Source organism: Solanum verrucosum, unplaced genomic scaffold (assembly GCF_900185275.1).
Source record: "Solanum verrucosum unplaced genomic scaffold, falcon-dt-bn FXZP01000064.1, whole genome shotgun sequence".
NCBI lineage: Eukaryota > Viridiplantae > Streptophyta > Magnoliopsida > Solanales > Solanaceae > Solanum > Solanum verrucosum.
This window is the reverse complement of record NW_026020144.1, coordinates 2536369-2552466: the sequence shown is the minus strand read 5'-3', so window position 1 is coordinate 2552466 and position 16098 is coordinate 2536369. Positions and strand designations below refer to the sequence as shown.

The 16098-nt window shown below is 35.0% G+C and overlaps 2 protein-coding genes across 5 annotated transcripts in view; one reads left to right on the top strand and one right to left on the bottom strand.

Moving 5' to 3' along the window:
- The window catches only part of LOC125827593 (COP9 signalosome complex subunit 4), a 242593-nt gene that overhangs the window by 155011 nt on the left and 71484 nt on the right, over positions 1-16098 (top strand). The window lies entirely within an intron of this gene.
- On the bottom strand, positions 436-5098 carry LOC125827584 (eukaryotic translation initiation factor 5B-like). Its single transcript, XM_049506884.1, is given in 12 exon segments — positions 436-538; positions 627-746; positions 845-961; positions 1094-1651; positions 2179-2238; positions 2824-2889; positions 2975-3085; positions 3180-3270; positions 3341-3444; positions 3543-3650; positions 3750-3955; positions 3958-5098. Coding segments are annotated over 12 exon segments (2643 nt in total). The 5' UTR covers positions 4994-5098; the 3' UTR covers positions 436-472.

Here is a 16098-nt window from a genome sequence, read left to right as displayed (position 1 = left end):
ATCAGGATGTGGTATTTTGAACAGAACGAACGGAAACTCTAATCAATTTACACTTTAGAATATGACAAGGCAACCACCAAAATATTTCACTTAATAAACCTCACTATCCAGTCAACATGCCAAACAGCATAGAGGAGAAACGATCGACAACGAGTTCAGAGCAACAAAAAAATGAGGAACCTGTAAATACTATATTAGAAAGTAGCCATAAAACTGTCAAAATAAAATTGTAATAGAAACTATATCATCCCACAGTTAGAACTCTCTATCCAGTCTATTTGTTTTCCTAATCTGCTGTCTGTGCATTATTTACTCAGTGAACTTTCTTCTTCTGCAGCCAAGGAACCTGATGATGCTCAAGTGCTTCATTTCTGGTTTTCCAGATGTAGTAAACTGCTGCAGCACAAAATATCTACTATTTTTTTCCTTTGATATATAGATATATATAGCTACTTGCCTTTGAGAAGAAGTCTCATTGAATCTTGAATAAGGCCTTCAGTATCAGAACTAGTTTCCAATCTTCAACGGACAAGTGTTTCTGTAAAGTTGCATCTGAAAGTCAGCCCAAACAAAGGAGAGCAACAATAGAGTGTTAATTTACCGTGAAATGAAGTAATTTTACGTACCCGGAAGTCGGCATTGAGAATGTCAATAGATCTTCTTGAGATTTTGCTAACAAGCTCATCTTCGATATCAAAATGTCTGCCAAACATCTTCTGTTGCTCCTCAGTGTTGGACCCAATTATCTGTGCAATTTAAGGCCAAATCATATGCATAAATATTTTATCAATTGCTGGCCACATTCTTTACATGGATAAATATCAACCATCATGTGGCTTCACACCTTAATAGACACCTTCTGGCCTTTCTTGGCGGAGTCAACAGGCTTACCGTTATTCTTTATGGAAGCAATCCGGCCAATATCTACGAGACACTGTCGAATACATATTGGTGTCCCGACCTATAACATCAAGTTAACCACAATGAGGACTAGAACATTAAGAAGATTGGAGTCTACATTGTAAGAATGAAGATTGATAATAAAAATAGCATTCGAGCGCACTTCAGCATATAAAGAAGAAATAGTCAATACCTTGGCAATGCCCTCAAGAACTTCAACTCCTAAAACAATTGGATCCTTCTTGTTGAAGACACAATTAGGTACGATCTTCAGCATACAGGGGAAGACTACTTCTTCAGCAACTTCCTTCTTTTTTTCTTCCTTGAGATTGTCAATATAGGCCTTAAACTGATCGAATAGGTGATAAATAATATCAGCCGTATAAATTTTGACACCAACTTCATCTGCAAGTTCCTGAGCTTCTTGTGTTACTCTCACATCAAAGGCCAAGATTGTTGCATACTCTTTCTTCTTCTCAAGCATGACACTAGCTTTCATTACATCCTTCTTGTGCACGTTGCCTATGCAGATTCCACTGACAGGTATGCTTACTTCAGGGGTCTTCAGGAATTCAAGCAAAGCTTCTAATGACCCGAGTGTAGAAGCTTGAACGTAAACACCCTCCCCGCATTTATCGACCCTGCTCATCACCGACCTCATATCTTCCATAGCTGCTTCTTTGATGTCCTCCACATCATCATCGGGCCCCACAATATACAAACTAGTACCAGCAATTGCATGCTCAAGCCCCTGCACAAGAATGAGAGTAGGATTTAGCTAGGCTGAGTTTCATAAGCTTCTCCATTATTCTACTATTAAGGTATTCAAATTAATATACCGTTTCATGTGTTCAATTTACCCAAACTCCTTTCTTTGCTTACTGTATTGACTGTGAGCAACAATTCATTCGGATTGTTGTCACACAGTATTTTCATATCAATTGCAAACCCAAGAACTATAATATGAATATTCTTCTGCTATAGCGATCGCTACCACCTCCCCAGATTATCCAGGGGGTAAAATGTCATGTTCCTCTAAAAAGGGGAAGGAACTTAGGCTCCAAAGCATAAATATCATCTAACCAAAATTCAGAAACAACAGCCATTTCAAATTGCAGACATCATTTCTATGCAAAAAAGTATCTTTTTAACAAGCTTGCCTCTGCACCAAACTTTCTACCCCCAATAACCGTTTTCCAAGCTATAGATGTGACAAAATAAGCATACCTTAAAACAGAAAGAAACAAAGAACACACACTAACAAGCAAATGCCGTTACCTGAGCATTAATCTTTATCCCCTGTGAGGCCTTGATTTCTTTATGATGCTCATATGATCCCTGAATAAGAACATAAACAGAAAATAAAATCCTTATATACGGAGATTAAACATCAAGAAGTTGACTTCATTTTTGAGAGTTTTTTAGTGTTCCATGCACTACAAAGTTAACAGTACTGAAAAATATATTAGGACATAAGCAAAGATAGACCTTACAGAAGACTCATATCCAAAGTTCTGAACGTTAAAATAGAATAAGTGGATATTGGATCGAACATCTCTAACTTGAGCTAAACCATCTTCAATTAGTCAACTTTCTAAGTTTCATTTGCCACATTTAGTCCAACCATTATAAGTTTGGCAGCAAGAAGATCTTGAGATAGATAGCAAGTCCAAACATTACTAGGGTGGACTCTAAACATCTCCAAACAAATGTTCACAAGCACAAATATTGCAGCAGCTACTATTTAGAAGAAACACATAGGGAAAAAAGAGATCCAATTGCAGGAAAAAGGAAGGACCCAGCTTTCTTCATAAAATAGGGTCCTGGTTATTCGATTAACCCCTGTCCCCCAACTGACCCCTCCATTTTTTCCCACAAACACAGATTGAAAATGAATGCATAAAGAAACATGTAGGTTCTTACCTTTACTCGAAGTTCCTTCATTGGGAAGGGTGTCAATAAAGCGCGTATTGATGTGACAATAGGGCCCTACACACAAAAAAAAGAAGTTAAACATGACATTCACACAATTCCAAAGAAATCTTAGCACGCCATAAAAATAATTGAACCTTACCTGCATGCCACACACAACGATCTGATCTCCTTCGTGGAGCACACCATTGACCAATATCACATCAATCGTTGTTCCAAGACCTTCAACCACCTTGACCTCCAATATGGTACACTGAGGAAAAGTTACAACAGTTAATCATAATATATTCATCGTCACGTGAGTTACACGTGTAAGTAAAATAGTGATGTTATATTGAAAATCATACTTGCACTATATTGTTGTAGGTAAGTCTCTCAGACATAGTTTTTGCTGTCCATTGGACCAATAGTAACAACAAATCTGGAATCCCTTCAGCGCTGTATATCGATTAGGTAAGTTAAAACAGTGTCGCAAAGAACATAACCGACCAAAAGAAAAAAAACACACCTGATTGCACTAGTTGGTACAATGCTAAAAGTACCCTTCCCCATATCTTTGTTTTTATAGTATAATTCTGTATTTATACCCTGCTCCTTAAACTCGGTAATGACCTGCAACAAGCTGTAAGTTAATGTTGCACATATAAAGGAAACATTGATTTGCACATAGAAAGGAAACATTAATTGAGACGACCATGGTAATAAGTAACCTGAGTAAGCCTAGTACGAAATTCAAACTGAACATCTTTGGACTGCTGCTTCATAGCCTTCACAATAGATGCATTGTGGCACACTTTCCACCCATAAAGCCTATCTACCTACATTGAGTAATGTAAAATAAACAAAGTAAGAACTATAAAGAAAAGAATATAATCAAAATTCAAAATAAAATCATCAAATCTCTAATGAACCCTCACCTTGTTCAAAGCAATAATAAAGTTTGTATTCCTCATCTTTAGAAGATTTAGTGACTCGATTGTCTGCCGTTCTAACCCGTGCATAATGTCTACAACCAAAATCGCAATATCACATAAACCTGAACCTCGAGAACGCAGATTAGTGAAAGATTCATGTCCAGGTGTGTCAATGACCAACAATCCAGGCACCTTCAGATTGGCATCTGCTTCAGTTCCTTAGTTCTCTCGCGTATATTCTCAGCTGGAAAATAAGTTGCACCTATCTGCTGGGTGATCCCTCCAGCTTCACCTTCTTGAACATTAGTGCCTCTTATGCAGTCAAGAAGCTTGGTTTTACCAGTATCCACATGGCCCATGATACAGCAAATAGGAGACCGAAGATTATATTCACATTGGCCACTAGTTTCTTCTGAAACACCAACATCAGGCTCTCTCTTCTTACTTCCAGCATTCTGGGGGATTGTTGGAGCTGACCTTGTGGCCTTAATCTCTTTCTTAATGATAGGTTGGGGATCTGAATCTATCTCTTCATCTTCAAAAGCACTCTTCCCAGGCATATTAAGATCGGCAGCATCATCCCAACTTTTTGCATCAACTACTTCTGACTTCTCCTCTATGCTTGCCGAATTTATATCCTTAACCTCCTCGCTTTCCAAAGAGACAATCTCCTCCTGATTTTCTTGCATGTGCCTTGTGCTTTCGACGGACTCTTCCTTGGCTTTGCCATTTAGACTTGACTTCTTTGTTTGGTAAATGGGGCGTTTGGTTGCCCCTTTTCTACTCTCCTCCGTTAAAAGTGGCAAAGCCCCAGCGCCACTAGCGAGAAATTGCTTTCTCATTGCTTCTAATCTTCGAGCTTCTTCCTTTTGCTTTCCAGTAAGTAATTTCCCTTCCTGTTTCTTTTTCAAGAGCTTTTCCTTCTCTCTCTCCTTTTTCAAGCGCTTCTTTTCCTCCGCAAGTCTTTCTAGTTCTTCCAGTCGAATCCGTTCTTCCTCTTCCTTCCTTAACCTTTCCTCTTCATCCTTCTTCTTCTTTTCATCAGCTTCCTTCATTTTTCTAAGTCTCTCTTGCATCTCCTTAACCTGCTTGGACTGCTTTCTATCAGCCAATTTTCGTTTGGTATCATCCTTTGATGCTGCTGCTGCCGTTTTCTCTATATCCTTCTCCTTTTTCTTCTTCTTCTTCTTCTCCTTCTTCTCGGCAGACTCAACTGCTTCTTCTTTTGACTCAGACGGTAGCTGCATTTTTTTTTCTTCAGACAGAATTTTGTCAATTTCTTCATCCTCATCGTCTCGATAAACAACCACATCACCCTTTCTTCTCTTAGTTTTCTTCTTTGAATTCGATCCCGAAACATCTGTAGGTCCAGACAGAACCACTTTACGCTTCTCCAGCAAAATTTCGGAATCATCTGGCAACCCATCATATACAAACTCAACTTGTCCAGAGAACTTAGTAATACCAAATGCCCTCTCAACTTTATCATCAAGAACAACTTCTTTTCTTAGAAGTTGAGTTTCCAACTCTTCGATTTTTTTTGGGTCTGTAACCTTCTCATCACATTTTTGGTGATCCATGGATATTTAGCGAGGAGGAAGAAGAAAAAAGTTTTGGAAATTGATTTAAACTCTAGAACTGTCCTCCTTTTATAGGTAAGTATTAACCGCGTCAAGTTCACCTAACCAATTCCGAATAGAATTAGGATACAATTCTCCTTTAATAGTAATAGTAATATTTCTATTTAGTCTTTTCATTATATTACAATTATTTCCCTTATTCTTTTTTTTTGGTTATAGATTTAAAAATTATATAAATAATATTATAAATTACAATAATTAACAATAAAATAAAATAAACAAAGAAACGAGAAAATGTGATTTATGGAAATAATATAAATATTATTAATGATGAGATTAAGGAAATGAAGTAAAATAAATTAATAGCATCTAGTAGTACTTAAATATGGTCTTTTTTTATATATATATTTTATTAAATTTCAAGGAAAATTTTCCAGTTTTTTAATTAGTAAAAAGGCCAAAAAATAAAATAAATATTGAGGCATACTTTTTTTTGGAAGAGTAACTTCATTTTTGAGTAATTATTTTAATAAAAATATAAGAAAAATGTCAAAATTATTGATAAAAATAAATAAGTATCAATGCTAGATTAAAAAGGGTATCACGTTACATTTTTATTTTAGCTATTATTAAATATAAATAACTTATTTCTTTAAATAAATAAATAATTAAAAAAGTTATTTAAGGAAATGATATAGTAAATAATGTATTAGTTATGAAATTAAGGGTAGAAAGAAAAAGAAATTAATAGCATTGATGATAAAATGATTCAAATATGATCATCTTTTCTTGTAAAATTACTAAAAAAAATGCCAAAAAAAACTATCAAAAAATAATTAGAATATCAATTATAGTATATATAAAATAAACTTTGATTAAAGACACATAAAAAAAAATCAAGACAAAATAAAAGAAGAAAAGAATTAATAGAATAATTAAGTTGAAAGAAATAATATCAACATTAATTTCGTTTCCTTTCAAAAAATCACAACATATTTTCTACTTATTCTTCTCCTAATTTGATATGAAATACATAAATAGATGAATTCTTTCTCCAAATAATTATCTTATCCCCTGATACACTAATCACTCTTCCTATAAAATTTTCAACCAAATCAATTTTTTTCTCTCAATATATCATTTCTCCTACCAATATCTAAGGATCATGATGTACTTATTTTCTCTTTTGTTGAAGAAATTTGAAGGCCTAAAAATTTGATATACCAAATTAATTTTTTCTCTCAATACAACATTTGTCCTATCAACATCTTCGGAAGCATCATGATATACTTTGTTTTTTCTCTTTTGTCAAAGAAATTCAAAGGCCTAGAAATTTTTATATCCGTATATTCTTCTTTATCATCATAAAAAAAGAAGGAAAGACGAAATGAAGAAAAGAGGAGGAGTTCATTATTGTTGGTGATATCCGTATATTCTTCTTTATAATCATAAGAAAAGAAGGAAAGAAAGAAATGAAGAAAAGAGAAGAAATTCATTGTTGTTGGTTAGAAATACTCAAATATATTTATTTTATAGGCTAAATAGAGATAGACATATAAATAAATATATGATCAATTAAATCTTTTCTTAAAATTAAATAAATAATTATTTTATAATAAACATTATATCTGAACACATAATTAATAATCTATATCCAGGAGAAGAGTTTTTAGTGCAACTTAAGGGTTCAGGCGATTAGAAATTTCAGTAAACTAATATAAATATTACAGTCTGGACCCACATATGAAATGAAACAAATGGTTCAACAGCATGAAAGAGGGTGAGGGTGAGGGTGAGGGTGCAAATTGCAAAAGGCCTGTTGGGTCTTTTAAAACTAGATATTAGCTGCCCGCATCAGTGCAGCCCAATATATACTATTTTTTCGTCTCTATTTTATGTGACATTGATGAAATTTGGAGAGTGAACTAAACTTATTTGAAATTGTTAATTTATTGTGATTTTTGTACTTTTATGTTATTTTCAAATAACATATGTTACTCTTTTCGTTTCATTTTATGTAACACGGGTAATTTTAGGAAAGTAAAGGAAATTTCTTATATGATTCTTAAATATTTTTAGTTGTTATTTTACTATGATTTATAGCATTTCTTAACTCTTTCTGTTTCAATATATGTGGTACATATGAAATTAGAGAATCAACAAAATTTCTTAATATAATTTTTTCTGATGTTTTTTAAAAATATCTTAAGATATTACATCATGATTTTACGCATTTTTATATTATTTTAAAATATATAACAACTTTAATGAACAACAAGATAAAAAAAAATCAAAGAAAGTACTAAAGTTTTCAAATCATCAAATTCCTATATTATTAGTTAGAGTATTAGTTATCAACTTATTTCAAGTTGTCAATGATTTTGATTTATAGTACTTTTTACGTAGTTTTTAAATACGTAATAAAATATTATAAATTATTATTCATTATTTTGTGATTTATATACAAAGTGAAAACAACTTGTTGTGACACGCAAACTAAAGAGAAATCAAATTGTTATTCAAAGTAAGAGGTAAGATCATGAAATTAGAAAAATACAATGAAACTAAACAACATGGAATAGAGGGAAAAGAAGGGCCCACGTGCACAGAAATTTGGAGAGAGAAGGCCCAAAATAGTCATGAATTAAGACTCAAAATCATCCTTGAGGTTTCACATGAAGCACTAATAGTCCCTAATGTTTGCAATATTTGTGTACTTTTGGTCCTCCCCTAAACTTTTGCCTATTTTTTAACATTATTTTTATTCATAATTTTATGTAAGGAATGTCCCATCGTCTTATTATATATTTAGTAGAAATAATAATTCTATGTGAGAGAAGGTGAGAAGTAGAGCCGTTAATATGGGCTAGGCTTGTTGGGCCGGCCTGACCTAACCCGGGATTTAATAGGGCTGGGCTAAAATTTTTGGAGCCCATTTAAGAAAAAGGCTTTTTGCCTGGCCTGAATAAGCCTGCTAATTTGCGTGGCTAAAATTTTTGAAGCCTATTTAAGACAAACAATGGTATTGTTTCAATAACACTAGCAAAAAATCTAGTGTAATTAGTATGTATCTCGCATACAAGATACGCGAGTGAGATAAGAGAGAGACAAGCAAAGATGGGAGGGAGGCGAGAGCGCGAGATTTGTCTATGTATTCTTGATACAAGCGAATCTACTTGGATAAAGTGTATCTAGAACAAATTAACTTAATTTTGAGTCCATATATTCTGAGATACATGTATCTGGACGTACCAAAATCTGATAAGATTCATAATAGTACAACATAACGTGTATTTAAGTAATTAGATTATATACTCGTGAGATTATTGTAAGTTACCCTTAAACAAAAAGTTTTGACCCATGGGCTGACCCCTATCCGGCCCCGATCAAACCCCAGGGGCCAAGGGCTTATATGAGTCGGGCTTATAAGCCCTGTTTTAAATGGGCTTGAAAATTATATCCCAACCCTACCCCAATATGGGTTGAGTTGGGTCGGCCCCATGGGCTAAACCTGTTTAGACGGTTTCTATTTATAATGATGCAATATTTATGATGTTTATGTGGGCACCTATATATCTTTAAAATACATTATTAAATAGTGTAGGTCCTATCTAAAGTTTTGGATTGTTACGACAATTTGGGTCAAAATTCGGATGTATTTCAAACCTTTTTCCCTCAAATAATTGAAGACAATCTTACAAAGTCAATGCTAAAATATGATTGATTCAAATGAAAGTAAATTAGACAGATTAAGAAATAAAAAGTATGCAAATTTAACTACCTACTACTAAAGATGCTCACACATTTCATCAAACTAAACATAAAGAATGAGTTGATTTCTTTGCAACAAGGAATGCAATTAAATCCATTGTGGTGGTTTTCTCCCTCCGATTCGTTGATATGTGGGCATATAGGTTTTTACGAAAATAAAGTGCTACACGTGTCCCTCACAGCACCAACTTTGAAGTTGAACCAAATTCTTGTATCGCAAGTGACAACCCGAACCTGCTCCAGAGCGACTACACTCCGCTAGCCTTTTTTTCATGTCTGCCTCCAATTCTTTATGCTCGGCTCTGTGATAAATTCCAGATTCATTTATTTGAAAGAACTCGCCCTTTAACATCAACATATGAGAGATTATTAATGATGTTGACTTGGAGAAGAGAATCTATGAGAAAAGATTCTCGAACTAGATTAGGATCAACACAGAACCAACGAGTTCAATCGAAATGGAACCAAATGATTTTTCGTTTCTCAAATCTTCCTTGAATTGACGTCACTAGGACCTTGGTCACTTGGATCATGCCTTGTCAGTCATTCGTAGAGCTAAAGGACTTGTTGTGCCGTACATACTAAGAAAGAGGCGGACACAATATCTATGTGAATCCCTTATTTTGCGTTGTTGCTAGCGCTTTTCTAGGCCTAGTTGGAAATTTTTATAGTTTGGACAGAGCAAAACGTGAAGACTGCTATCCTATTACCATATGTTTATATCTCTTACCAAATACTTTAAGATTTCTTCATTTTTTAAAGTGAAAAAGGACAAGTATACTCTCAAACTATCATAAATGGTATGTTAATACCCTCCGTTATACTTTAAGGTTGTATATACCCTTACCGTCAATATTTTGGATCGTTTATACCCTTAAGACTAACAGATTGACACATGACATCATCTAAATAATTTACCTGATTTTATTTTTTTTACTTATCCAAAAAATTGAAAACCCACCCATTTTTCATAATTTACCCACCCATGACCCAAATTAAAATACCATGACATTTAAAATTAAAAATAAAAAGCATAGTTGTTCATCTCCACTAAATATCAAATAAAAGGAAAATGTTCTTCAATTCATTTTCATTGGCACCAATCTCCAAATCTCACAAACAAAAACACAGAAGCATAATATTTCAATCAAAATCAAGAAATCAATTTTTTTTTGTTCAAATCAATTTATTATTGTTGAAAGGGGTTGGAAACAATATCACCATGATGGACAAAGCTTCAAGCTTAAAAATGGGTCTACAATCAAATCGAAAATTTCAAACTCAAATTAATTTATTGTTATTAAAAGGGGTTGAGAAAATACTATCATCATTGATGGACAAAATTTCAAGCTTTAAAGTGGGTCTATAATCTAATCGAAATTTTCAAGCTCAAATCTATTTTTTTATTGTTGAAAGAAGTTGAGAAATTCTACACCATTGATGGACAAAGCTTCAAACTTTAAAGTGGGTCTACAATAAAATAAAAAATTTCAAGCTCAAATCGATTTGTTATTGTTGAAAGGGATTAAAAATATTCTTGAAATAGATAATTTACAAAACACCCAATAACTTAGATTCCTACTAAACTAAATGAAGATGAAGTTTTCTTTTTTTTGTAAGCAAGCATAAAGTCTACAGATTTAAAGTTTTCTTTTTATTTGTAAGCAAGCATAAAGTTTACAGATTTAACTAATTTGAAAGACACCAAGTTGACAGCATTTGATGGGAATGTTACATGTTGAGGCTGAATGGAATTGGGAAGATACAAAGTTTGAAGTGAAAGTGAAGAAGAGAGTAGTTTTAGTGAACAAGTCATCTTCTTTCTTCAAAGATGAGTTATTGATTCCATGGTCATGGTGGGTTGAGAAGAATAGATGGATGGTTTTTGATGAGAATGAAGAGTGGTTTTGGCACCACCCATTTTGGTTGTGGGTCGGATGGATTTTTAATTTTTGGGTAAAAAATAAATAAAATCGAGTAAATCATTTACTTCAAGAATGACGGTAAGCGTATATACGACCTTAAAGTATAACGAAGTGTATTGACATATCATTTATGATAGTTCAGGATATATTTGTCCATTTTCCCTTTTTTAAATATATTTTCTTTTGCCATATATTTTAGGACTAAATTAATAATTGTTTCTCCCAATACCTCTCGCCATATTTTCCTCTTACTATATTGTAGACACACAAATTTTATTGGATTTAATTCATACAAAATTTGGATTAAATCCATGTTTATTTGGGTTGAATGATTAATTTGGGTTTACAACTAAAGTCCATTTTTATTAAATTCAAATTCAAGGTCCATTTCACCTTGAAGCCCAAACACATGCCACGTGTCACAATGACTAGGCACCCAAGACCAACAAGGTGACGCCACATGTTCAAATGAGGTGGTAGTCTCAGTCAAATGCAAGAACTAATCACAATGCGCCAAGTGTCAAAATGACATCCTTTGGCCAATCACAAACGATCTTGTCCACTCCTTACAACTATAAATAGGGGATAGACATGACATTCAAAGTGATCAAGAAAACTCTTCAACAAGCATTCTGCAAGGATTGGAGAAAGCTACAACACCAACTACATAGCTCTTCGAATGAGTGGTCAACAGAGTTCTTCCCGGAGATTGACTTGCAACGACGAAATGTTTCTCGACGTTCCCGGAGATCAAATACATCTCAAGAAGGTCTACATCATCCTACATTCAAGAAATACGCTACTGAATGCCCTCGAATCACGGAGAAACTTAGGAGAGAAGAATCAAAAGAACAACAGAATTGTACTCACAAAGATTCATCAATTAAAATCACATTTTCTTTTATTTATTTTGCTTGCAGTTAATTTTCAGCGCTTATGAAAATTTGGCACGCCCAGTGGGACCAATTCTGCTCTTCATCTCTTCCCCCTACAAATAAAAAAAACAAGTTCAACTTTGCAATGTCCTTCAAGAAGATCAATGATGTTTCATGTAAGGACTCTACTGTTGTCACATTAGTTGATTTTAGTGATGTTGATGCAGTCACTCGACGTGAGTTCAAGACAAGTGTCTTGAATGAATCAGAATATTTCACTTCTTTGGAGATGGCAAGAAAGATCAAGTCTCAAATGACACTCAAAACTGCAATCGCTGGGGGTAACATCGCATCTAAGTTGTTTGATGAACTCTCACACTCTGACTTAAAATTTGGTGAATATAAGAATTCAACGGATTCTTCAATTTCAACAAAGGTTAACTCCTTGATGGTGGACGCAACTAACATGGACGAGAAGTTCGTAATGATGGAGCAAACCATTGAAGCCTTAAAGAAGTATATTGATGACAAGAAACTCCAAATCACCCAACTTATGAGCAAGTTAGATCTCTACAACTCTAGAGAGTCACATCATATTCTAACAATACAAGAAAAAGTTGATATTGATTATCCCACCAAGCCAATTGATTCTCAAAGCGCAAATCGATCTGCTTCAGTAGCTACTCTAACAGTTCAACAACTACAAGACATGATCACAAACACCATTAAAGCTCAGTATGGTGGCCCACCACAAAGTTCCTTAGGATATTCAAAGCCATATTCTAAGCGAATCGAGGGTCTACTGATGTCAATTGGATATCAACCACCAAAATTGCAACAATTTAATGGAAGGGGAAATCCAAGGTAATATATTGCCCATTTCAACGAGGCTTATAGCAGTGCCGGTACACATGGTGATCTTCTTGTCAAGCAGTTTGTTCGTTCTTTAAAAGAAAGCGCATTTGATTGGTATACAGACTTAGAGCCTGAATCAATTGATTGTTGAGAGCAATTGGAAAATCAATTTCTCAATCGTTTCTACAGTACCTATCGTGCAGTGAGCATGATGGACTTGACAAACACAAAATAGAGTAAGGATGAACCCGTAGTGGACTACATCAATCCTTGGCGAATGTTGAACTTAGATTGAAAAGACCACCTTTCTGAAATCTCTGCAGTTGAAATTTGTATACAAAGGATGCATTGGGGCCTTGTATATATCCCTTCAAGGAATTAAGCCTCGAACTTTTGAAGAACTAGCTACACGTGCTCATGACATGGAGTTGAGCATTGCAAGCCATGGAAAGACATCACATGTCTTTGATCCAAGCAAAGAAGATACACAATTCAAAGAGTCGTTAGACTACACAACTAATGAGTCCATGACGGTAACCACGACTTCTATGAAGGCCTCCATGAGACAAAAGTTGAAAGAGATCAAGGCGTATCAACAAACGTGAGCAGTGAAAACTCAATCTACCTTGAAGGAGTTACAAGCAAAAGAGTATCCCTTTCCGGACTCTGACATTCCCGTGATTCTTGATGAGCTGCTAACTAAGAAAGTCATTGCACTCCCAAAGTCAAAGCGATCCAAAGAATCCAATAAAGTTGATGATCCTATGTATTGCAAATTTCACCGCATCATCGGTCATCACACCACAAAATGCTTCATTCTGAAGGAAAATATCATGACATTGGTACGAGAGGGAAATATTATCATTGACGATGGTGAGACAACTGAGACAAATCATGCTAGTGTCAAACTTGATTATGATTCAATTTCAGAAGTTCTACGTCTTGTGGCGTCGCTAAAAATTGAAGAAGATGTCATCATACTGCAGTTTGAGAGCTTTGAACCAGTTGAAGTTTCCGCCTTGAAGAAAAAAACATACACATCCAAGGTAGATGACTTCTCCAATAAAAAGAATGACGATACTTGGATTTTGGTCGCTCACAAAAGGCAAAAACATCAAGGGACTTCTAAACTCCGACTTTCAAAAGTCGGCACAAAATCAAGTACAAATCAGCTTTAACAATGCGAAAGCATAAAATCCAACACCAAATCGAAGTACATTAATGCTTCATCACAAAAGGTTGGAGGACAATTACATTGATGGAATTCTTCCCTGAAATGCTCCTCGATGCACGAGCCTAAACTGCAAGTTGAAATGCTCTTCAACATACGAGCTAAAAACTGCATGTTACAATGCTCCTTAAGGTACGAACATAAACTACATGTTACTCCTGGCCTGCAAAAGTATAAACTGTGTACGGTCCAAAAAAAAAACTCATCATCCTGAACTACGATATGACTTGATCCTCTTCACTGAGGTACGTAGGCACTTGGAGTAATCACTCTAAGCTCAGTCACATGAGTAAAAAAAAGAGGAGTTTGGTGGCATTGCGTGATCATCACACTAGCTCTTTAAAATTATGTAGCTAGCACATGAGTTCAAATGCAACACAAATGAGCAAAGGAGAAGAGTTAAGCAAGACATCTTAGCTGATTTCAAAGGCACATTTGTAAAAATCCACAAAGGTTTTGACCGTGACTTTCACATATATTGCAGTTCTTTAAGTCTACTTCACAACGTAAAAATCGGCTCGTGATTCAGAGGTTTCTACGCCAAGTTATGAAGTTTCTACCACGACAGCTCAAAGCTGCGAAATAGACCATCAGATTTCGAAATTAAACTGAGCAGACTTCAAAGACATATTTGTGAAAATCCGTAAGGGTTTTGGCCGTGATTTTTACGTATGTTGTATGTCTATGAGTTATGCTTCCAATGAAATAAGAATCGCATCATTTCGAGGCTCCTACGCCGAGTTATTGATTTGCTCCCAGAGTTACTCGAAGCTGAAGAGTTGAGCGAGGCAGAATTTGAGCTAACTTTGAAAATATATATGTACATATCTGGAATTCTTTTGGCCGTGATTTTTACATATGTTGTATGTCTATGAATTATGCTTCCAATTAAACAAAAATCACATCATTTCGAGGCTCCTACACAGAGTTATTGATTTTCTCCCAAAGTTGCTCAAAGCTGAAGAGTTGAGCGAGGCAGAATCGTGAGTTGACTCGGAAGCGATATATGTACCAATCCACAAAGTCTTTGTCCGTGATTTTTATACATTGTGTAGTTCTTTGAGTTGTCTTTCCAACAGAAAAAGAATATCATGAATTCAATACTCCTACTTTGAGTTATGAATTTTATACTACAGACGCGCGAAGCTGAAAAGCCGAGAAATACAAAATTGTGACCTGACTTTGAAGCGATATTGGTACTAATCCATATAGTCATTGGCCGTGATTTTTACATATACTGTAGTTATTTGAGTTTTTTTTCCAACGGAACAAGAAGCACATGATTTCCCTATTCATACTCCAAGTTATGAATTTTCTACCATAATTGTGCAAAGTTGGAATCACAAAGTGTAAGAAATTCGAGCTCCATGTACTTCCAAGAAGTCATAAGCTTGGTCCAAGGTCTTCTCCAAATTGAAAGGAAGATGTCAATCCACACTACAGCCTGAACAATGAGATTATCCGCAATCTAGTTCGTTGATGTTTGGAGGCCTACACCAAGTGTTTCTCTCGCCATCCTCACACCGGGTGCTTTTCTCGTCGGAAATGAATTGAAAGTACTTCAAATGTTTCTCTCGTGGAGGGGGATGAAAATGGAGGGGGCAAGTTCTCTTTACCAAGGCTGCAAGGATGGTGAATGCCTCGACTGAGTTTTCTGCCAACATTGCTAGGATGAGATGAGTAGTTCCACTCCAATCATATGAACAACTCGTGCAACTTCTAAGTGATTTAAGCTCTTTTAGAAACCTGAAATGAAAAAAAAAATATTGGAGTTATCGGTGCCAATTGCACGAAGTTTTCAATTTTTTCTTGGTTGATCTACTTCTGATAACACATGTAGTAAGTGCATGACCCTTCAATATGGCATGACAAATATGAGCAGCTGCACAATAATCTTGTTCGACATACCGGTGTCAGTAGCACGAAGCTTTGAATTACGGCCAAATTGGATCTTGAACATCAATCTCCCGTGTCTAAGAAACATGTCAATGCATAAATAAAGATGCAATCACAACCATTACCTGCAAGAAAGAGAAACAAGAAAAATCTAAAAGACACAAATCTGTGAGGAAAACAACAAAATTTGAAAACCAACTTCAAAAATCATTTCTGTCA